At 44.1% G+C, this 22,786-nt stretch overlaps 1 protein-coding gene across 3 annotated transcripts in view; it reads right to left on the reverse strand.

The window, feature by feature from the left end:
- Positions 1-251: 251 nt before the first annotated feature.
- LOC116359597 (ubiquitin carboxyl-terminal hydrolase 8) overlaps positions 252-22,786 on the reverse strand; it is a 54,020-nt gene continuing 31,485 nt past the window's right edge. For all 3 annotated transcript variants that reach the window (XM_031812477.1, XM_031812475.1, XM_031812476.1), the window contains 4 exons: positions 21,776-22,012; positions 14,634-14,776; positions 14,373-14,505; positions 252-5,719 (listed from right to left, as the gene is read on the reverse strand). In XM_031812477.1, the coding sequence (XP_031668337.1) occupies positions 5,561-5,719; positions 14,373-14,505; positions 14,634-14,776; positions 21,776-22,012 (672 nt within the window). In that variant the 3' untranslated portion in view covers positions 252-5,560. The remainder of the gene's footprint in view (positions 5,720-14,372; positions 14,506-14,633; positions 14,777-21,775; positions 22,013-22,786) is intronic.

Genomic DNA, 22,786 nt, shown 5'->3' on the forward strand with positions numbered 1-22,786 from the left:
AGCCCCCTTCCCTCCCTCCACATACTGAATGTTGTGCTTAAACCTAGACCCCCAGACAGCCCCCTTCCCTCCCTCCCACATACTGAATGTTGTGCTTAAACCTAGACCCCCAGAGAGCCCAACACATTGAGAAAAACAGTCTAACTCAGCTCCAGATGTTTTTAAAATGTCAGAAACATCGGCATTCATACATCCCCACATGTGAATTAGTGGTTATTCCAGGACCAAGTTGAAAAAAGGACAACAGAAGATCAACATATCACAAATAATCAGCGGCCGTTGTCAAGACAACCAGATTATGTATTTTTTATTTATTTAACTGGCTTAACCTATACATTTATTGATTATAGATCTCCTTAACATTGGTATTGAAGGTAAGGTCATGTATTGATCTCCTTAACATTGGTATTGAAGGTAAGGTCATGTATTGATTATAGATCTCCTTAACATTGGTATTGAAGGTTAAGTCATGTATTGATCTCCTTAACATTGGTATTGAAGGTTAAGTCATGTATTGATCTCCTTAACATTGGTATTGAAGGTTAAGTCATGTATTGATCTCCTTAACATTGGTATTGAAGGTTAAGTCATGTATTTTAGATGAAAACATGTGTGTTTAATAGCAAGGGAGTGCAGTAGACTAGTGTACGCTGAAGAGGTTATTTTCCAGGGTAGTAAAATTACACTGATAGATGACATTATTGATTAGGCCTAATGATTTATGTCTCAGTATCAGGCTCAACCATTTTCAATCGGTCACAAAAGGCTACTTGTGCACCCCATTCCCTTAATAGTGCACTACCCTATGGGCCCTGGTCAAAAGTAGGGCACTATATAGGGAATAGGGTGCCATTTGCTACAAATCAAAAAGTCAAGTTGGTCGATTTGAATAAATGAATGTGTTTTATACAAACACCGCAAGTGCATTGTGCTGTTGGTTTTCATAGAATGTGTCCAGCATAAAACAAGCAAGAACTCCCTAAACAACGCAGACATCTGAAGACCGAACTCCCTAAACAACGCAGACATCTGAAGACCGAACTCCCTAAACAACGCAGAGAGTACATCTGAAGACCGAACTCCCTAAACAACGCAGACATCACATCTGAAGACCGAACTCCCTAAACAACGCAGACATCACATCTGAAGACCGAACTCCCTAAACAACGCAGAGAGTTCATCAGAAGACCGAACTCCCTAAACAACGCAGAGAGTTCATCAGAAGACCGAACTCCCTAAACAACGCAGAGAGTTCATCTGAAGACCGAACTCCCTAAACAACGCAGAGAGTTCATCTGAAGACCGAACTCCCTAAACAACGCAGACATCTGAAGACCGGACTCCCTAAACAACGCAGAGAGTTCATCTGAAGACCGAACTCCCTAAACAACGCAGACATCTGAAGACCGGACTCCCTAAACAACGCAGAGAGTTCATCTGAAGACCGAACTCCCTAAACAACGCAGACATCTGAAGACCGGACTCCCTAAACAACGCAGAGAGTTCATCTGAAGACCGAACTCCCTAAACAACGCAGTGTTCATCTGAAGACCGAACTCCCTAAACAACGCAGAGAGTTCATCTGAAGACCGAACTCCCTAAACAACGCAGAGAGTTCATCTGAAGACCGAACTCCCTAAACAACGCAGAGAGTTCATCTGAAGACCGAACTCCCTAAACAACGCAGAGAGTTCATCTGAAGACCGAACTCCCTAAACAACGCAGAGAGTTCATCTGAAGACCGAACTCCCTAAACAACGCAGAGAGTTCATCTGAAGACCGAACTCCCTAAACAACGCAGAGTACATCTGAAGACCGAACTCCCTAAACAACGCAGAGAGTTCATCTGAAGACTGGGGGTCAAACAGCAGTACACTGTGAAGGGAAGTGTTTTTAACAAAACCTCTCCTCTTAGGGCACACCAAAAACACCTCAACACCTCACCAGGAGAAGGACCGAGTCTCAAATGATTCCCTAGAAAAGCGCACTTCTTTAAAAAAATAAATTTAAACCCAGGGCCCTGTCAAAAGGTGTGCTCTTTAATAGGGGATAGGGTGCTATTTTGGGATACACACTAAATATGTAGTTTAGAATACTCCTTTATCAATTTGTTAAGTCATCAATCATGCCAGCTGCTTCTCTCAAAAAGGAGAAAATAAAAGGATCATTGGTGAGTTTAAAAAGAAGAGGAGGATCCCTCTCGGCACCATGTTCATGTACAACGTGTTTAGTGTTTCATGTGTAATATCAGTAGAAAGCTGTTAATATTACTGTATGTACAGATAAGTCACTCTACCTAACTAAACGTCCATATACAGTGCATTCGGAAAGTACTCAGACCCCTTTCCTTATTCCACACTGTCACAGTACAGCCTTATTCTAAAATGGAGTGAAATTAAAACGGCAATCTACACACAACACTGTTAAGGGATTTTTATCAATAATGACTAAATTATGTATACATTACAATCAGAACTATGACTAAACAGAATTCTATTATGTTACTGTATGGATGTATGAATCTTATTATAATATACTGAATATAATGTGTGTAATTATATTCAAGAATTAGAACAAAGACTGTCTGTTCCTTGGTAGAAACTAATGAAGTTATCGTCAGACTGGCTAGAATGCTTATCTACACAGGGAGAGGAGAGACCGTGGGCTGGTAGTAGATGATCTAACAGGTGGTGGACGATGTGGGAAGGCTTGTGAACTATACTGCCATTGTATCGGAGTGGAGGAGGGACAGTTTAAAACCTATGACGTCATGTTTTAGTTTATAACCTGTTGTAAAATTGTACCATGATCAGTACTCTCGAGAATAAACGCTATTGATTGATTTTGAGACTGGCCTCTGTCCATTTTATGCAAATAAGTATCTTTCAAATTTGAGTGTTTAATTTGAATTGGTTAATAAACATATAGGAATTTAATTCCTTTAACAGATACACTATTAGAACAAAAGCAAAAACTGGTTTTTAGAAATTTTGGCACATTTATTACAAATAAAAAAAACAGAAATACTTTATTTAGGGGACCAAGAACCCGATGGTCACAGAGCTCTAGAGATCCTCTGTGGAGATGGGAGAACCTTCCAGAAGGACAACCATCTCTGTAGCACACCACCAATCAGTCCTTTATGGTAGGGTGGCCAAACAGAAGCCACTCCTCAGTAAAAGACACGACAGTCCTCTTGGAGTTTGCCAACAGACACCTAAAGACTCTAAAGACCATGAGAAACAAGATTATCTGGTTTGATGAAACCACCATTGAAGTCTTTGGCCTGAATGCCAAGCGTCACGTCTGGACGAAACCTGGCACAATCCTGGTGGTGGCAGCATCATGCTGTGGGGATGTTTTTCAGCGGCAGGGACTGGGAGACTAGTCAGGATCAATGCAAACATGAACGTGGCAAAGTATAGAGAGATCCTTAATGAAAACCTGTTCCAGAGCACTCAGGACCTCAGACTGGGGGCAAAGGTTCACCTTCCAACAGGACAACGACCCTAAGTACACAGCGAAGACAACGCAGTAGTGGCATTCGGACAAGTCTCTAAATGTCCTTGAGTGGCCCAGCCAGAGCCTGGACTTGAATCTGATTGAACATCTCTGGAGAGACCTGAAAATAACTGTGCAGCAACGCTCCCCATCCAACCTGACAGAACCTGAGAGGAGAAGAATGGGAGAAACTCCCCAAATACAGGTGTGCCAAGCTTGTAGCGTTATACTCGAGGCTGTAATCTCTGCCAAAGGTGCTTCAACTAATTACTGAGTAAAGGGTCTGAATACTTATGTAAATACTTGTTTATTTTGAATAAATTAGCAAACATTTATAAAAACCTGTTTTTGCTTTGTCATTATGGGGTATTGTGTGTAGATTAATGAGGAGAAAAAACGATTGAATACATTTGCCTTAACGTAATAAAATGTGGAAAAAGTCAAGGGGTCTGAAAACTTTCCGAAGGCAGTGTACGTCACACTAAACGTCCCTGACGTCAGTCTTCCTAACTAAACGTCCCTATACTCTTCACTAGAAGATTCATAGTACATGGTATCTTAAATAAGGTCTGTGTATAAGGTCTGTGTATACTAACAAAAGTCTGTCCACGCCACACAGACTCAACTGAAACCCAGAACTAGCAGAATGACAACGTTGCTGTGTTAAGAACAGGGGTTTAAGCTGAGGTGATTTTAACAGGGAACCCTCTCCCTGCTCTCTGGTTTAGTATGAATAGACAGTGTTTTAACAGGGAACCCACCCAGTCACTAACCCACCCTTCCACCACACGCTAGTGTGTCCCTTTCCTCCACCCACCCAGTCACTAACCCACCATTCCACCACACGCTACAGTGTGTCCCTGTCTTTCCACCCACCCAGTCACTAACCCACCCTTCCACCACACGCTACAGTGTGTCCCTGTCTTTCCACACACCCAGTCACTAACCCACCCTTCCACCACACGCTACAGTGTGTCCCTGTCTTTCCACACACCCAGTCACTAACCCACCCTTCCACCACACGCTAGTGTGTCCCTGTCTTTCCACACACCCAGTCACTAACCCACCCTTCCACCACACGCTACAGTGTGTCCCTGTCTTTCCACACACCCAGTCACTAACCCACCCTTCCACCACACGCTACAGTGTCCCTGTCTTTCCACACACCCAGTCACTAACCCACCCTTCCACCACACGCTAGTGTGTCCCTGTCTTTCCACACACCCAGTCACTAACCCACCCTTCCACCACACGCAACAGTGTGTCCCTTTCCTCCACACACCCAGTCACTAACCCACCCTTCCACCACACACTACAGTGTGTCCCTGTCTTTCCACACATCAACCTGTTAGTTCAGTCTACCAAAACCACCAAACCTAGCCAGTTCAGTTATCCAAAACCTGGCCATACTTGTGAACGTCTGCTTAGACCATGAATTTCCTCCTTAAAAATAAATCACTTTGACAATGTATGAATAACAAACATGTTACAATATCATCCTCCGACGTTTGTAATTGAAAAGTACATGGAGTTGTTTGTGTTAAATGGATAAGAAACAACACAGAACTTCATCATATATGTGAAAACCGCCATTTTTTTATGATGCCACTTGCCTAGTCAAGGAAGCATCATGCAAAAACATATATTGGGGAAACTCCACTTAGACCAATCAGTTGGAAGCAAATTGACCTCATGAACAAATGTGATTGGATGGTGGCTCTAAGTTATCTGATAGGTTGATTTGTTTATTCGGATATAATCATCTACTTAGCTGGCCTTCCTCAGCGTGGTGGCTAATTAGCGTTGTGGCTAATTTGGCCAGGATGGCCTGAGAGAAACAGCTAGCAGCCATTTTAGACTAACGGTTTAAACCATGCTCTAAGCAAATGTTCACAAGTATGGCCCCTGGCAGTTCAGTTCAGTTAACAAAAACATTGCCAGTTCAGTTCCTTTCTCCCACCAGCAGAGTAAGCTGAGTCAAAGCAGCTCTGCATGTTAGCTAGCCTTTATGTAGCCTTTACGTAGCCTCATAGCTCCTGGCAGTGTTGCAGCTCTGCCCTCACAGGGAGGAGAAGAAGAAGATGTACGCTGCAGAGGACTTGACGGTGGAGGTGGAGATTTCGGAGACCTCGTGGTCGTCAAACTTGTACCAGCGCTGTTTCATGGCGTTCTTACAGTAGGCTGTGTAGTGACCCCCATCCAGACCGCCATAATGGTTCTGTTACAGAAGGGAAGGACACAGGGTTAACGTCCTGTTTATACACACACACACACACACACACACACACACACACACACACACACACACACACACACCTCCTGAGTCTAGCGTTTTATCTATGTTTACTATGTGCTACATTGTAGAATAATAGTGAAGACATCAAAACTATGAAATAACACATAGAATCATGTAGTAACCACAAAAAAAAGTGTTAAACAAACCACAATATATTTTCTATTTGATATTCTTCAAAGTAGCCACCCTTTGCCTTGACAACAGCTTTGCACAGTCTTAGCATTCTCTCAACCAGCTTCATGAGGTAGTCACCTGGAATACATTTCAATTAACAGGTGTGCCTTGTTAAAAGTTCATTTGTGGAATTTCTTTCCTTCTTAATGCGTTTGAGCCAAACAGTTGTGTTGTGACAAGTTAGGGGTGGTATACAGAAGGTAGCTCTAATTGGTAAAAGATCAAGTCCATAGTATGGCAAGAACAGCTGAAATAAGCAAAGAGAAACAACAGTCCATCATTACTTTAAGACATGAATGTCAGTCGATACAGCAAATGTCAAGAACTTCACGCGCTATGATGAAACTGGCTCTCATGAGGACCGCCACAGGAAAGGAAGACCCAGAGTTCCTTAGAGTTACCAGCCTCAGATTGCAGCCCAAATAAATGCTCCACAGAGTTCAAGTAACAGACATCTCAACATCAACTGTTCAGAGGAGACTGCGTGAATCGAGCCTTCATGACTTTGCCGCAAAGAAACCACTACTAAAAGGACACCAATGAGAGACTTGCTTGGGCCAAGAAACACGAGCAATGGACATTAGACCCGTGGATATCTGTCCTTTGGTCTGATGGGTAGAAATGTGAGATTTTTGGTTCCAACCGCCATGTCTTTGTGAGACGCAGAATAGGTGAACGGATGATCTCCACATGTGTGGTTTCCACCGTGAAGCATGGAGGAGGAGGTGTGATGGTGCTTTGCTGGTGACACTGAGTGATTTATTTAAAATTCAAGGCACACTTAACCAGCATGTCAACCACGTCATTCTGCAGTGATACGCCATCCCATCTGTTTTGCGCTTAGTGGGACTATCTTTTGATGTTCAACAGGACAATGATCCAACACACCTCCAGGCTGTGTAAGGGCTATTTGACCAAGAAGGAGAGTGATGGTGCTGCATCAGATGACTTGGCCTCCACAATCACCTGACCTCAACCCAATTGAGATGGTTTGGGATGAGTTGGATCGCAGAGTGAAGGAAAAGCAGCCAACAACTGCTCAGCATATGTGGGAACTCCTTCAAGACTGTTGGAAAATCATTCCTTATGAAGCTGGTTGAGAGAATGTAAAGAGTGTGCAAAACTGTCATCAAGGCAAAGGGTGGCTACTTTGAAGAATCTCAAATGTATTTTGATTTGTTTAACACTTTTTTGGTTACTACATGATTCCATATGTGTTATTTTATAGTTTTGATGTCTAATTGTCCCTAGAATTTCTAAGCAAACAGCTGGAGGCAGGGCTTTCTCCTATAGAGCTCCATTTTTATGGAACGGTCTGCCTACCCATGTCAGAGTCGCAAACTCGGTCTCAACCTTTAAGTCTTTACTGAAGACTCATCTCTTCAGTGGGTCATATGATTGAGTGTAGTCTGGCCCAGGAGTGGGAAGGTGAACGGAAAGGCTCTGGAGCAACGAACCGCCCTTGCTGTCTCTGCCTGGCCGGTTCCCCTCTTTCCACTGGGATTCTCTGCCTCTAACCCTATTACAGGGGCTGAGTCACTGGCTTGCTGGGGCTCTCTCATGCCGTCCCTGGAGGGGGTGCGTCACCTGAGTGGGTTGATTCACTGTTGTGGTCATCCTGTCTGGGTTGGCGCCCCCCCCCCTTGGGTTGTGCCGTGGCGGAGATCTTTGTGGGCTATACTCAGCCTTGTCTCAGGATGGTAAGTTGGTGGTTGAAGATATCCCTCTAGTGGTGTGGGGGCTGTGCTTTGGCAAAGTGGGTGGGGTTATATCCTTCCTGTTTGGCCCTGTCCGGGGGTGTCCTCGGATGGGGCCACAGTGTCTCCTGACCCCTCCTGTCTCAGCCTCCAGTATTTATGCTGCAGTAGTTTATGTGTCGGGGGGCTGGGGTCAGTTTGTTATATCTGGAGTACTTCTCCTGTCCTATTCGGTGTCCTGTGTGAATCTAAGTGTGCGTTCTCTAATTCTCTCCTTCTCTCTTTCTTTCTCTCTCTCGGAGGACCTGAGCCCTAGGACCATGCCCCAGGACTACCTGACATGATGACTCCTTGCTGTCCCCAGTCCACCTGGCCATGCTGCTGTTCCAGTTTCAACTGACCTGAGCCCTAGGACCATGCCCCAGGACTACCTGACATGATGACTCCTTGCTGTCCCCAGTCTACCTGGCCATGCTGCTGCTCCAGTTTCAACTTCCACCTGACTGTGCTGCTGCTCTAGTTTCAACTGTTCTGCCTTATTATTATTCGACCATGCTGGTCATTTATGAACATTGAACATCTTGACCATGTTCTGTTATAATCTCCACCCGGCACAGCCAGAAGAGGACTGGCCACCCCACATAGCCTAGGTTTCTTCCTAGGTATTGGCCTTTCTAGGGAGTTTTTCCTAGCCACCGTGCTTCTACACCTGCATTGCTTGCTGTTTGGGGTTTTAGGCTGGGTTTCTGTACAGCACTTTGAGATATCAGCTGATGTACGAAGGGCTATATAAATAAATTTGATTTGATTTGATTTGATGTCTTCACTATTATTCTACAATGTAGAAAATAGTAAAAAATAAAGAAAAACCCTTGAATGAGTAGGTGTGTCCAAACTTTTGACTGGTACTGTATATACACACACACACACACACACACACACACCTCCTGAGTCTAGCGTTTTATCTATGTTTACTATGTGCTACATAGTAGAATAATAGTGAAGACATCAAAACTATGAAATAACACATAGAATCATGTAGTAACCACAAAAAAAAGTGTTAAACAAACCACAATATATTTTCTATTTGATATTCTTCAAAGTAGCCACCCTTTGCCTTGACAACAGCTTTGCACAGTCTTAGCATTCTCTCAACCAGCTTCATGAGGTAGTCACCTGGAATACATTTCAATTAACAGGTGTGCCTTGTTAAAAGTTCATTTGTGGAATTTCTTTCCTTCTTAATGCGTTTGAGCCAAACAGTTGTGTTGTGACAAGTTAGGGGTGGTATACAGAAGGTAGCTCTAATTGGTAAAAGATCAAGTCCATAGTATGGCAAGAACAGCTGAAATAAGCAAAGAGAAACAACAGTCCATCATTACTTTAAGACATGAATGTCAGTCGATACAGCAAATGTCAAGAACTTCACGCGCTATGATGAAACTGGCTCTCATGAGGACCGCCACAGGAAAGGAAGACCCAGAGTTCCTTAGAGTTACCAGCCTCAGATTGCAGCCCAAATAAATGCTCCACAGAGTTCAAGTAACAGACATCTCAACATCAACTGTTCAGAGGAGACTGCGTGAATCGAGCCTTCATGACTTTGCCGCAAAGAAACCACTACTAAAAGGACACCAATGAGAGACTTGCTTGGGCCAAGAAACACGAGCAATGGACATTAGACCCGTGGATATCTGTCCTTTGGTCTGATGGGTAGAAATGTGAGATTTTTGGTTCCAACCGCCATGTCTTTGTGAGACGCAGAATAGGTGAACGGATGATCTCCACATGTGTGGTTTCCACCGTGAAGCATGGAGGAGGAGGTGTGATGGTGCTTTGCTGGTGACACTGAGTGATTTATTTAAAATTCAAGGCACACTTAACCAGCATGTCAACCACGTCATTCTGCAGTGATACGCCATCCCATCTGTTTTGCGCTTAGTGGGACTATCTTTTGATGTTCAACAGGACAATGATCCAACACACCTCCAGGCTGTGTAAGGGCTATTTGACCAAGAAGGAGAGTGATGGTGCTGCATCAGATGACCTGGCCTCCACAATCACCTGACCTCAACCCAATTGAGATGGTTTGGGATGAGTTGGATCGCAGAGTGAAGGAAAAGCAGCCAACAACTGCTCAGCATATGTGGGAACTCCTTCAAGACTGTTGGAAAATCATTCCTTATGAAGCTGGTTGAGAGAATGTAAAGAGTGTGCAAAACTGTCATCAAGACAAAGGGTGGCTACTTTGAAGAATCTCAAATGTATTTTGATTTGTTTAACACTTTTTTGGTTACTACATGATTCCATATGTGTTATTTTATAGTTTTGATGTCTAATTGTCCCTAGAATTTCTAAGCAAACAGCTGGAGGCAGGGCTTTCTCCTATAGAGCTCCATTTTTATGGAACGGTCTGCCTACCCATGTCAGAGTCGCAAACTCGGTCTCAACCTTTAAGTCTTTACTGAAGACTCATCTCTTCAGTGGGTCATATGATTGAGTGTAGTCTGGCCCAGGAGTGGGAAGGTGAACGGAAAGGCTCTGGAGCAACGAACCGCCCTTGCTGTCTCTGCCTGGCCGGTTCCCCTCTTTCCACTGGGATTCTCTGCCTCTAACCCTATTACAGGGGCTGAGTCACTGGCTTGCTGGGGCTCTCTCATGCCGTCCCTGGAGGGGGTGCGTCACCTGAGTGGGTTGATTCACTGTTGTGGTCATCCTGTCTGGGTTGGCGCCCCCCCCCCTTGGGTTGTGCCGTGGCGGAGATCTTTGTGGGCTATACTCAGCCTTGTCTCAGGATGGTAAGTTGGTGGTTGAAGATATCCCTCTAGTGGTGTGGGGGCTGTGCTTTGGCAAAGTGGGTGGGGTTATATCCTTCCTGTTTGGCCCTGTCCGGGGGTGTCCTCGGATGGGGCCACAGTGTCTCCTGACCCCTCCTGTCTCAGCCTCCAGTATTTATGCTGCAGTAGTTTATGTGTCGGGGGGCTGGGGTCAGTTTGTTATATCTGGAGTACTTCTCCTGTCCTATTCGGTGTCCTGTGTGAATCTAAGTGTGCGTTCTCTAATTCTCTCCTTCTCTCTTTCTTTCTCTCTCTCGGAGGACCTGAGCCCTAGGACCATGCCCCAGGACTACCTGACATGATGACTCCTTGCTGTCCCCAGTCCACCTGGCCATGCTGCTGTTCCAGTTTCAACTGACCTGAGCCCTAGGACCATGCCCCAGGACTACCTGACATGATGACTCCTTGCTGTCCCCAGTCTACCTGGCCATGCTGCTGCTCCAGTTTCAACTTCCACCTGACTGTGCTGCTGCTCTAGTTTCAACTGTTCTGCCTTATTATTATTCGACCATGCTGGTCATTTATGAACATTGAACATCTTGACCATGTTCTGTTATAATCTCCACCCGGCACAGCCAGAAGAGGACTGGCCACCCCACATAGCCTAGGTTTCTTCCTAGGTATTGGCCTTTCTAGGGAGTTTTTCCTAGCCACCGTGCTTCTACACCTGCATTGCTTGCTGTTTGGGGTTTTAGGCTGGGTTTCTGTACAGCACTTTGAGATATCAGCTGATGTACGAAGGGCTATATAAATAAATTTGATTTGATTTGATTTGATGTCTTCACTATTATTCTACAATGTAGAAAATAGTAAAAAAATAAAGAAAAACCCTTGAATGAGTAGGTGTGTCCAAACTTTTGACTGGTACTGTATATACACACACACACACACACACACACACACTAGCACACTAGCCCTCATCCCCTAGGCACTTATCCCCTATCTCCTAGACATACACAAATACATACAAAACAGATATCACAAAACATTGAGATAATAAATCTGACAACTCCTTCAGACCTGGCGAAGGACAACTCCTTCAGACCTGGCGAAGGACAACTCCTTCAGACCTGGCGAAGGACAACTCCTTCAGACCTGGCGAGGGACAACTCCTTCAGACCTGGCGAGGGACAACTCCTTCAGACCTGGCGAGGGACAACTCCTTCAGACCTGGCGAGGGACAACTCCTTCAGACCTGGCGAGGGACAACTCCTTCAGACCTGGCGAGGGACAACTCCTTCAGACCTGGCGAGGGACAACTCCTTCAGACCTGGCGAGGGACAACTCCTTCAGACCTGGCGAGGGACAACTCCTTCAGACCTGGCGAAGGACAACTCCTTCAGACCTGGCGAAGGACAACTCCTTCAGACCTGGCGAAGGACAACTCCTTCAGACCTGGCGAAGGACAACTCCTTCAGACCTGGCGAAGGACAACTCCTTCAGACCTGGCGAAGGACAACTCCTTCATACCTGGCGAAGGACAACTCCTTCAGACCTGGCGAAGGACAACTCCTTCAGACCTGGCGAAGGACAACTCCTTCAGACCTGGCAAGGGACAACTCCTTCAGACCTGGCGAAGGACAACTCCTTCAGACCTGGCGAAGGACAACTCCTTCAGACCTGGCGAAGGACAACTCCTTCAGACCTGGCGAAGTACAACTCCTTCAGACCTGGCGAAGTACAACTCCTTCAGACCTGGCGAAGGAGAACTCCTTCAGACCTGGCGAAGGACGACTCCTTCAGACCTGGCGAAGTACGACTCCTTCAGACCTGGCGAAGTACAACTCCTTCAGACCTGGCGAAGTACAACTCCTTCAGACCTGGCGAAGTACAACTCCTTCAGACCTGGCGAAGGACAACTCCTTCAGACCTGGCGAAGGACAACTCCTTCAGACCTGGCGAAGGACAACTCCTTCAGACCTGGCGAAGGACAACTCCTTCAGACCTGGCGAAGGACAACTCCTTCAGACCTGGCGAAGTACAACTCCTTCAGACCTGGCGAAGGACAACTCCTTCAGACCTGGCGAAGGACAACTCCTTCAGACCTGGCGAAGGACAACTCCTTCAGACCTGGCGAAGGACAACTCCTTCAGACCTGGCGAAGGACAACTCCTTCAGACCTGGCGAAGGACAACTCCTTCAGACCTTGTAAAGTACATGACCAATCCTTTCAAAGCTTGGAGTTTGGGGACTTTTTCCATTGGATCATTGTAATAAGTCAAGCACTGATGAATTATGGGTAATTAATATACACAACATGATCAAAAGTATGTGGACATCTGCTCTTCAAACATCTCATTACAAAATCATGGGCGTTAATATGGAGTTGGCCCCCCCTTTGCTGCTATAACAGCCTCCACTCTTCCGGGAAGGCTTTCCACTAGATGTTGAAACATTCCTGCGGAGGACTTGCTTCCATTCAACCTCGATAGCATGTGAGGTCGTGCACTGTTGGGAGATTAGGCCTGGCTCGTAGTAGGCGTTCCAATTCATCCCAAAGGTGTTTGATGAGGTTGAGGTCAGGGCTCTGTGCAGGCCAGTCAAGTACTTCCACACAGATCTTGACAAACCATTTCTGTATGATCCTCACTTTGTGCAAGGGGGCATTGTCATGCTGAAACAGGAAAGGGCCTTCCCCAAACTGTTGCCACAAAGTTAGAAGCACAGTCTCTAGTCGAGAAAGTCATTGTTTGCTGTAGCGTTAAAATTTTCCTTCACTGGAACTAAGGGGCCCGACCCGTGAAAAACAGGCCCCAGACCATTATTTCTCCACACCAAACTTTACAGTTGGCACCATGCATTTGGGCAGGTAGGGTTCTCCTGGCATCCGCCAAACCCAGATTCGTCTGTCAGACTGCCAGATGGTGAAGAGTGATTCATCACTCCAGAGAACGCATTTCCACTGCTCCAGAGTCCAATGGCGGCGAGCTTTACACCCTCCAGCCGACGCTTGGCATTGCACATGGTGATCTTAGGTTTGTGTGCGGCTGCTTGGCCATGGAAACACATTTCATGAATCTCCTGACGAACAGTTCTTGTGCTGACGTTGCTTCCAGAGACAGTTTGGAATTTGGTAGTGAGTGTTGCAACCGAGGACAAATGATTTTTACGCGCTTCAGTACTCACATGTCCCATTCTGTGAGCTTGTGGCCTCCCACTTTGCGGCTGAGCCGTTGTTGCTCCTAGACGTTTCCACATCACAATAACAGCACTTACAGTTGGACCGGGACAGCTCTATTAGGGCAGAGATTTGTCGAACTGACTTGTTGGAAAGGTGGCATCCTATGACGGTGCCACGTTGAAAGTCACTGACCTCTTCAGGATGGCCAGTCTACCGCCAATGTTTGTCTATGGAGATTGCGTGGCTGTGTACTCGATTTTATACACCCGTCAGCAACGAGAAATGGCACAATCCACCAATCTGAAGGGGTGTTCACGTACTTTAGTATACATAGCGCATGTCATTTACTCAAAAGGCTTTTATCCAAAGTGACAGTAGTTGATGGGGGGGGCATACATTTTGGTATTTATTTTATTTTACCTTTATTTAACCAGGCAAGTCAGTTAAGAACAAATTCTTATTTTCAATGACGGCCTAGGAACAGTGGGTTAACTGCCTTGTTCAGGGGCAGAACAGATTTTGTACCTTGTCAGCTCGTGGGTTTGAACTTGCAACCTTCCGGTTACTAGTCCAACGCTCTAACCACTAGGCTACCCTGTCGCCCCATGAGTGGCCACTGGGGGAATGGAACCCCCTGTCGTTGAAAAGACCCCATGCTCTACCAACCGAGCCACACGGGACCAGAAGACGGCACAGTAAAGCATTTGACCCGCGGCGTCTCCAGGCAGGTGCTGTACAGTACTCACAGACACTCCAAACAGGTTGTATCTCTTGAGGCCGAGTCTGGGTCCGATGACATACTGACTGAGGTCCAGGTTCTCCAGAGGGAAGTCTACTGTGGTCTGTAGCTTCTGCTTCCAACGGCCCTCGTACGAGAACCTACAACAGACGGCAGTACTGGGGTTAATACACGTTGTTATCGGTGTGTGTGCGTGTGTGTGTGTGTGTGTGTGTGTCTTGGTCATCATGTGTCATTTCAAAATGCACACGGTGTCGTCAGTAGGTACCGTTTAAGGTGAACCAGTATGATGGGCGGGACCTTCCAGATCTCCAGTTTCTTGACGGAGTCTCTGAGAGCTTTACAGTGGCGACAGAACACCTTGTTCTGGTCGGTCATCTTCTCCTCCTTAGAAAACAACTTCAGACAGTCCTGGAACACACAGTAGGACATGGTTAGATTAGACAGCTTCAGGACAGTAGGACATGGTTAGATTAGACAGTCCTGGAACACACAGTAGGACATGGTTAGATTAGACAGCTTCAGGACAGTAGGACATGGTTAGATTAGACAGCTTCAGAGAGTAAAACATGGTTAAATTAGACAGTCCTGGAACACACAGTAAGACATGGTTAGATTAGACAGCTTCAGGACAGTAAGACATGGTTAGATTAGACAGCTTCAGGACAGTAAGACATGGTTAGATTAGACAGCTTCAGGACAGTAAGACATGGTTAGATTAGACAGCTTCAGGACAGTAAGACATGGTTAGATTAGACAGCTTCAGGACAGTAAGACATGGTTAGATTAGACAGCTTCAGGACAGTAAGACATGGTTAGATTAGACAGCTTCAGGACAGTAAGACATGGTTAGATTAGACAGCTTCAGGACAGTAGGACATGGTTAGATTAGACAGTCCTGGAACACACAGTAAGACATGGTTAGATTAGACAACTTCAGGACAGTAAGACATGGTTAGATTAGACAACTTCAGGACAGTAAGACATGGTTAGATTAGACAACTTCAGGACAGTAAGACATGGTTAGATTAGACAACTTCAGGACAGTAAGACATGGTTAGATTAGACAGCTTCAGACAGTCCTGGAACACAGTAGACTGTAGACTGTAGACTGAAAACCAGGTGTGGGGACTCTGCTCAGGTGTTTCCGACCTGCTACATTAGGTTCCAACTAAACATGAACAGGGTTCAATGAGCCATTCGCTTGATGAGCCATTGGCAGTTTCACTGTACCAGCCGTGTGTACTTAGACTTGCATGGCTTAACCTCTGAGACAAGCATATGCTACTGGCAGGATCAACCAGGTAGCCAATCACAACTTAGAGGTTGTACCTGGACACACTAAGCAAAGAACAATTTCATCCTAAAAATCAGACAGAAATCTTACAATGAGGGACGGACATTTCATGGTATTAGACGAATCACATTAAAGGATGTTCAGAAATGACTGTGAAAACTGCAGAATAACCAGGGCTTTACCCTGATGGTGAAATTAACTGGGTTCAAATCTTCCTATAAGTCAGAAAGATGCAGAATAACCAGGGCTTTACCCTGATAGTGAAATAACTGGGTTCAAATCTTCCTACAAGTCAGAAAGATGCAGAATAACCAGGGCTTTACCCTGATAGTGAAATAACTGGGTTCAAATCTTCCTACAAGTCAGAAAGATGCAGAATAACCAGGGCTTTACCCTGATGGTGAAATGAACTGGGTTGAAATCTTCCTACAAGTCAGAAAGATGCAGAATAACCAGGGCTTTACCCTGATGGTGAAATGAACTGGGTTCAAATCTTCCTACAAGTCAGAAAGATGCAGAATAACCAGGGCTTTACCCTGATGGTGAAATGAACTGGGTTCTAATCTTCCTACAAGTCAGAAAGATGCAGAATAACCAGGGCTTTACAATGATAGTGAAATAAACTGGGTTCAAATCTTCCTACAAGTCAGAAAGATGCAGAATAACCAGGGCTTTACCCTGATGGTGAAATGAACTGGGTTCTAATCTTCCTACAAGTCAGAAAGATGCAGAATAACCAGGGCTTTACAATGATAGTGAAATGAACTGGGTTCAAATCTTCCTACAAGTCAGAAAGATGCAGAATAACCAGGGCTTTACAATGATAGTGAAATGAACTGGGTTCTAATCTTCCTAGAAGTCAGAAAGATGCAGAATAACCAGGGCTTTACCCTGATGGTGAAATTAACTGGGTTCAAATCTTCCTATAAGTCAGAAAGATGCAGAATAACCAGGGCTTTACCCTGATAGTGAAATAACTGGGTTCAAATCTTCCTACAAGTCAGAAAGATGCAGAATAACCAGGGCTTTACCCTGATGGTGAAATGAACTGGGTTGAAATCTTCCTACAAGTCAGAAAGATGCAGAATAACCAGGGCTTTACAATGATAGTGAAATAAACTGGGTTCAAATCTTCCTACAAGTCAGAAAGATGCAGAATAACCAGGGCTTTACCCTGATAGTGAAATGAACTGGGTTCTAATCTTCCTAGAAGTCAGAAAGATGCAGAATAACCAGGGCTTTACCCTGATGGTGAAATGAACTGGGTTGAAATCTTCCTACAAGTCAGAAAGATGCAGAATAACCAGGGCTTTACCCTGATGGTGAAATGAACTGGGTTCAAATCTTCCTACAAGTCAGAAAGATGCAGAATAACCAGGGCTTTACCCTAATGGTGAAATGAACTGGGTTCTAATCTTCCTACAAGTCAGAAAGATGCAGAATAACCAGGGCTTTACAATGATAGTGAAATAAACTGGGTTCAAATCTTCCTACAAGTCAGAAAGATGCAGAATAACCAGGGCTTTACCCTGATAGTGAAATAACTGGGTTCAAATCTTCCTACAAGTCAGAAAGATGCAGAATAACCAGGGCTTTACCCTGATGGTGAAATGAACTGGGTTCAAATCTTCCTACAAGTCAGAAAGATGCAGAATAACCAGGGCTTTACCCTAATGGTGAAATGAACTGGGTTCTAATCTTCCTACAAGTCAGAAAGATGCAGAATAACCAGGGCTTTACAATGATAGTGAAATGAACTGGGTTCAAATCTTTCTACAAGTCAGAAAGATGCAGAATAACCAGGGCTTTACAATGATAGTGAAATAAACTGGGTTCTAATCTTCCTAGAAGTCAGAAAGATGCAGAATAACCAGGGCTTTACCCTGATAGTGAAATGAACTGGGTTCTAATCTTCCTAGAAGTCAGAAAGATGCAGAATAACCAGGGCTTTACCCTGATGGTGAAATGAACTGGGTTCAAATCTTCCTACAAGTCAGAAAGATGCAGAATAACCAGGGCTTTACCCTGATGGTGAAATGAACTGGGTTCTAATCTTCCTACAAGTCAGAAAGATTCAGAATAACCAGGGCTTTACAATGATAGTGAAATAAACTGGGTTCAAATCTTCCTACAAGTCAGAAAGATGCAGAATAACCAGGGCTTTACCCTGATGGTGAAATGAACTGGGTTCTAATCTTCCTACAAGTCAGAAAGATGCAGAATAACCAGGGCTTTACAATGATAGTGAAATAAACTGGGTTCAAATCTTCCTACAAGTCAGAAAGATGCAGAATAACCAGGGCTTTACAATGATGGTGAAATGAACTGGGTTGAAATCTTCCTACAAGTCAGAAAGATGCAGAATAACCAGGGCTTTACCCTGATGGTGAAATGAACTGGGTTCAAATCTTCCTACAAGTCAGAAAGATGCAGAATAACCAGGGCTTTACCCTGATGGTGAAATGAACTGGGTTCTAATCTTCCTAGAAGTCAGAAAGATGCAGAATAACCAGGGCTTTACCCTGATGGTGAAATTAACTGGGTTCAAATCTTCCTACAAGTCAGAAAGATGCAGAATAACCAGGGCTTTACCCTAATGGTGAAATGAACTGGGTTCTAATCTTCCTACAAGTCAGAAAGATGCAGAATAACCAGGGCTTTACAATGATGGTGAAATGAACTGGGTTCAAATCTTCCTACAAGTCAGAAAGATGCAGAATAACCAGGGCTTTACCCTGATGGTGAAATGAACTGGGTTCTAATCTTCCTAGAAGTCAGAAAGATGCAGAATAACCAGGGCTTTACCCTGATGGTGAAATGAACTGGGTTCAAATCTTCCTACAAGTCAGAAAGATGCAGAATAACCAGGGCTTTACCCTAATGGTGAAATGAACTGGGTTCTAATCTTCCTACAAGTCAGAAAGATGCAGAATAACCAGGGCTTTACAATGATAGTGAAATAAACTGGGTTCAAATCTTCCTACAAGTCAGAAAGATGCAGAATAACCAGGGCTTTACCCTGATGGTGAAATGAACTGGGTTCTAATCTTCCTACAAGTCAGAAAGATGCAGAATAACCAGGGCTTTACAATGATAGTGAAATGAACTGGGTTCAAATCTTCCTACAAGTCAGAAAGATGCAGAATAACCAGGGCTTTACAATGATAGTGAAATAAACTGGGTTCAAATCTTCCTACAAGTCAGAAAGATGCAGAATAACCAGGGCTTTACCCTGATAGTGAAATGAACTGGGTTCTAATCTTCCTAGAAGTCAGAAAGATGCAGAATAACCAGGGCTTTACCCTGATAGTGAAATGAACTGGGTTCTAATCTTCCTAGAAGTCAGAAAGATGCAGAATAACCAGGGCTTTACCCTGATGGTGAAATGAACTGGGTTCAAATCTTCCTACAAGTCAGAAAGATGCAGAATAACCAGGGCTTTACCCTGATGGTGAAATGAACTGGGTTCTAATCTTCCTACAAGTCAGAAAGATGCAGAATAACCAGGGCTTTACCCTGATAGTGAAATAACTGGGTTCAAATCTTCCTACAAGTCAGAAAGATGCAGAATAACCAGGGCTTTACCCTGATGGTGAAATGAACTGGGTTCTAATCTTCCTACAAGTCAGAAAGATTCAGAATAACCAGGGCTTTACAATGATAGTGAAATAAACTGGGTTCAAATCTTCCTACAAGTCAGAAAGATGCAGAATAACCAGGGCTTTACCCTGATGGTGAAATGAACTGGGTTCTAATCTTCCTACAAGTCAGAAAGATGCAGAATAACCAGGGCTTTACAATGATAGTGAAATGAACTGGGTTCAAATCTTCCTACAAGTCAGAAAGATACAGAATAACCAGGGCTTTACAATGATAGTGAAATAAACTGGGTTCAAATCTTCCTACAAGTCAGAAAGATGCAGAATAACCAGGGCTTTACAATGATAGTGAAATAAACTGGGTTGAAATCTTCCTACAAGTCAGAAAGATGCAGAATAACCAGGGCTTTACAATGATGGTGAAATGAACTGGGTTGAAATCTTCCTACAAGTCAGAAAGATGCAGAATAACCAGGGCTTTACCCTGATGGTGAAATGAACTGGGTTCAAATCTTCCTACAAGTCAGAAAGATGCAGAATAACCAGGGCTTTACAATGATAGTGAAATAAACTGGGTTCAAATCTTCCTACAAGTCAGAAAGATGCACAGAGGGACATGTCAAAACGCTGTGGCACTTCAGCTCCTTTTTATTCATATAACAATATATATATATATATATACAGTGCCTTGCGAAAGTATTCGTCCCCCTTGAACTTTGCGACCTTTTGCCACATTTCAGGCTTCAAACATAAAGATATAAAACTGTATTTTTTTGTGAAGAATCAACAACAAGTGGGACACAATCATGAAGTGGAACGACATTTATTGGATATTTCAAACTTTTTTAACAATTCAAAAACGGAAAAATTGGGCGTGCAAAATTATTCAGCCCCTTTACTTTCAGTGCAACAAACTCTCTGCAGAAGTTCAGTGAGGATCTCTGAATGATCCAATGTTGACCTAAATGACTAATGATGATAAATACAATCCACCTGTGTGTAATCAAGTCTCCGTATTAATGCAGCTGCACTGTGATAGTCTCAGAGGTCCGTTAAAAGCGCAGAGAGCATCATGAAGAACAAGAAACACACCAGGCAGGTCCGAGATACTGTTGTGAAGAAGTTTAAAGCCGGATTTGGATACAAAAAGATTTCCCAAGCTTTAAACATCCCAAGGAGCACTGTGCAAGCGATAGTATTGAAATGGAAGGAGTATCAGACCACTGCAAATCTACCAAGACCTGGCCGTCCCTCTAAACTTTCAGCTCATACAAGGAGAAGACTGATCAGAGATGCAGCCAAGAGGCCCATGATCACTCTGGATGAACTGCAGAGATCTACAGCTGAGGTGGGAGACTCTGTCCATAGGACAACAATCAGTCGTATATTGCACAAATCTGGCCTTTATGGAAGAGTGGCAAGAAGAAAGCCATTTCTTAAAGATATCCATAAAAAGTGTCGTTTAAAGTTTGCCACAAGCCACACCAAACATGTGGAAGAAGGTGCTCTGGTCAGATGAAACCAAAATTGAACTTTTTGGCAACAATGCAAAATGTTATGTTTGGCGTAAAAGCAACACAGCTCATCGCCCTGAACACACCATCCCCGCTGTCAAACATGGTGGTGGCAGCATCATGGTTTGGGCCTGCTTTTCTTCAGCAGGGACAGGGAAGATGGGTAAAACTGATGGGAAGATGGATGGAGCCAAATACAGGACCATTCTGGAAGAAAACCTGATGGAGTTTGCAAAAGACCTGAGACTGGGACGGAGATTTGTCTTCCAACAAGACAATGATCCAAAACATAAAGCAAAATCTACAATGGAATGGTTCAAAAATAAACATATCCAGGTGTTAGAATGGCCAAGTCAAAGTCCAGACCTGAATCCAATCGAGAATCTGTGGAAAGAACTGAAAACTGCTGTTCACAAATGCTCTCCATCCAACCTCACTGAGCTCGAGCTGTTTTGCAAGGAGGAATGGGAAAACATTTCAGTCTCTCAGTCTCTCTTGAGACATACCCCAAGCGACTTACAGCTGTAATCGCAGCAAAAGGTGGCGCTACAAAGTATTAACTTAAGGGGGCTGAATAATTTTGCACGCCCAATTTTTCAGTTTTTGATTTGTTAAAAAAGTTTGAAATATCCAATAAATGTCGTTCCACTTCATGATTGTGTCCCACTTGTTGTTGATTCTTCACAAAAAAATACAGTTTTATATCTTTATGTTTGAAGCCTGAAATGTGGCAAAAGGTCGCAAAGTTCAAGGGGGCCGAATACTTTCGCAAGGCACTGTATATTTTTTAAAAATATTTTATTTTAATTGTATTTTTTAAATTATTATTATTATATAGTTTAACAGTTTTTTTTAAGCCTGTCACATCTGTGAATGCGGAATTCATTTAATATAACAGGCTTTTAAAATGCTATATTTCTGACCAATTTCTACTTAAAATATCAGAAAAGGGTATTGATTTGGAAGAGCCGTATATGTAAACACACAGGTGTTGTCTTACCTGCAGGGAACACTTGTTGCTGGAGGCCAGCGGCAGGGTCAGGTACATAAAGGTCTCGAAGGTGCGGGACTTCCTGTGGCAGGTGAGACACTGAACTGTGCTCTTAAACTGACCCTGGAACAGCGCTACGATGACAGACTCGTTGAGCAGCTTGTGTTTGGTCCAGGCCTGGTCAGCAGCCCGCTGGTCGTCCAGATCGTCATTCTCCTCCTCTATGTAACCCTTACGGTTAGCAGCCTTCAGAGACAGACAGAGGACAATACAACATGGACAGACAGAGGACAGGTCAATACAACATGGACAGAGGACAATACAACATGGACAGAGACAGAGGACAATACAACATGGACAGAAAGAGGACAGGTCAATACAACATGGACAGAGACAGAGGACAGGTCAATACAACATGGACAGAGACAGAGGACAATACAACATGGACAGAGACAGAGGACAATACAACATGGACAGACAGAGGACAGGTCAATACAACATGGACAGAGGACAATACAACATGGACAGAGACAGAGGTCAATACAACATGGACAGAAAGAGGACAGGTCAATACAACATGGACAGAAAGAGGACAGGTCAATACAACATGGACAGAGACAGAGGTCAATACAACATAGACAGAGGTCAATACAACATGGACAGAGACAGAGGACAATACAACATGGACAGAAAGAGGACAGGTAAATACAACATGGACAGAGACAGAGGTCAATACAACATGGACAGAGGACAATACAACATGGACAGAGACAGAGGACAATACAACATGGACAGAGAGACAGAGGACAGGTCAATACAACATGGACAGAGGACAGGTCAATACAACATGGACAGAGGACAGGTCAATACAACATGGACAGACAGAGGACAGGTCAATACAACATGGACAGAGGACAATACAACATGGACAGAGACAGAGGTCAATACAACATGGACAGAAAGAGGACAGGTCAATACAACATGGACAGAAAGAGGACAGGTCAATACAACATGGACAGA

The sequence above is a fragment of the Oncorhynchus kisutch genome, unplaced genomic scaffold, assembly GCF_002021735.2.
Source record: "Oncorhynchus kisutch isolate 150728-3 unplaced genomic scaffold, Okis_V2 Okis03b-Okis08b_hom, whole genome shotgun sequence".
Lineage (NCBI taxonomy): Eukaryota > Metazoa > Chordata > Actinopteri > Salmoniformes > Salmonidae > Oncorhynchus > Oncorhynchus kisutch.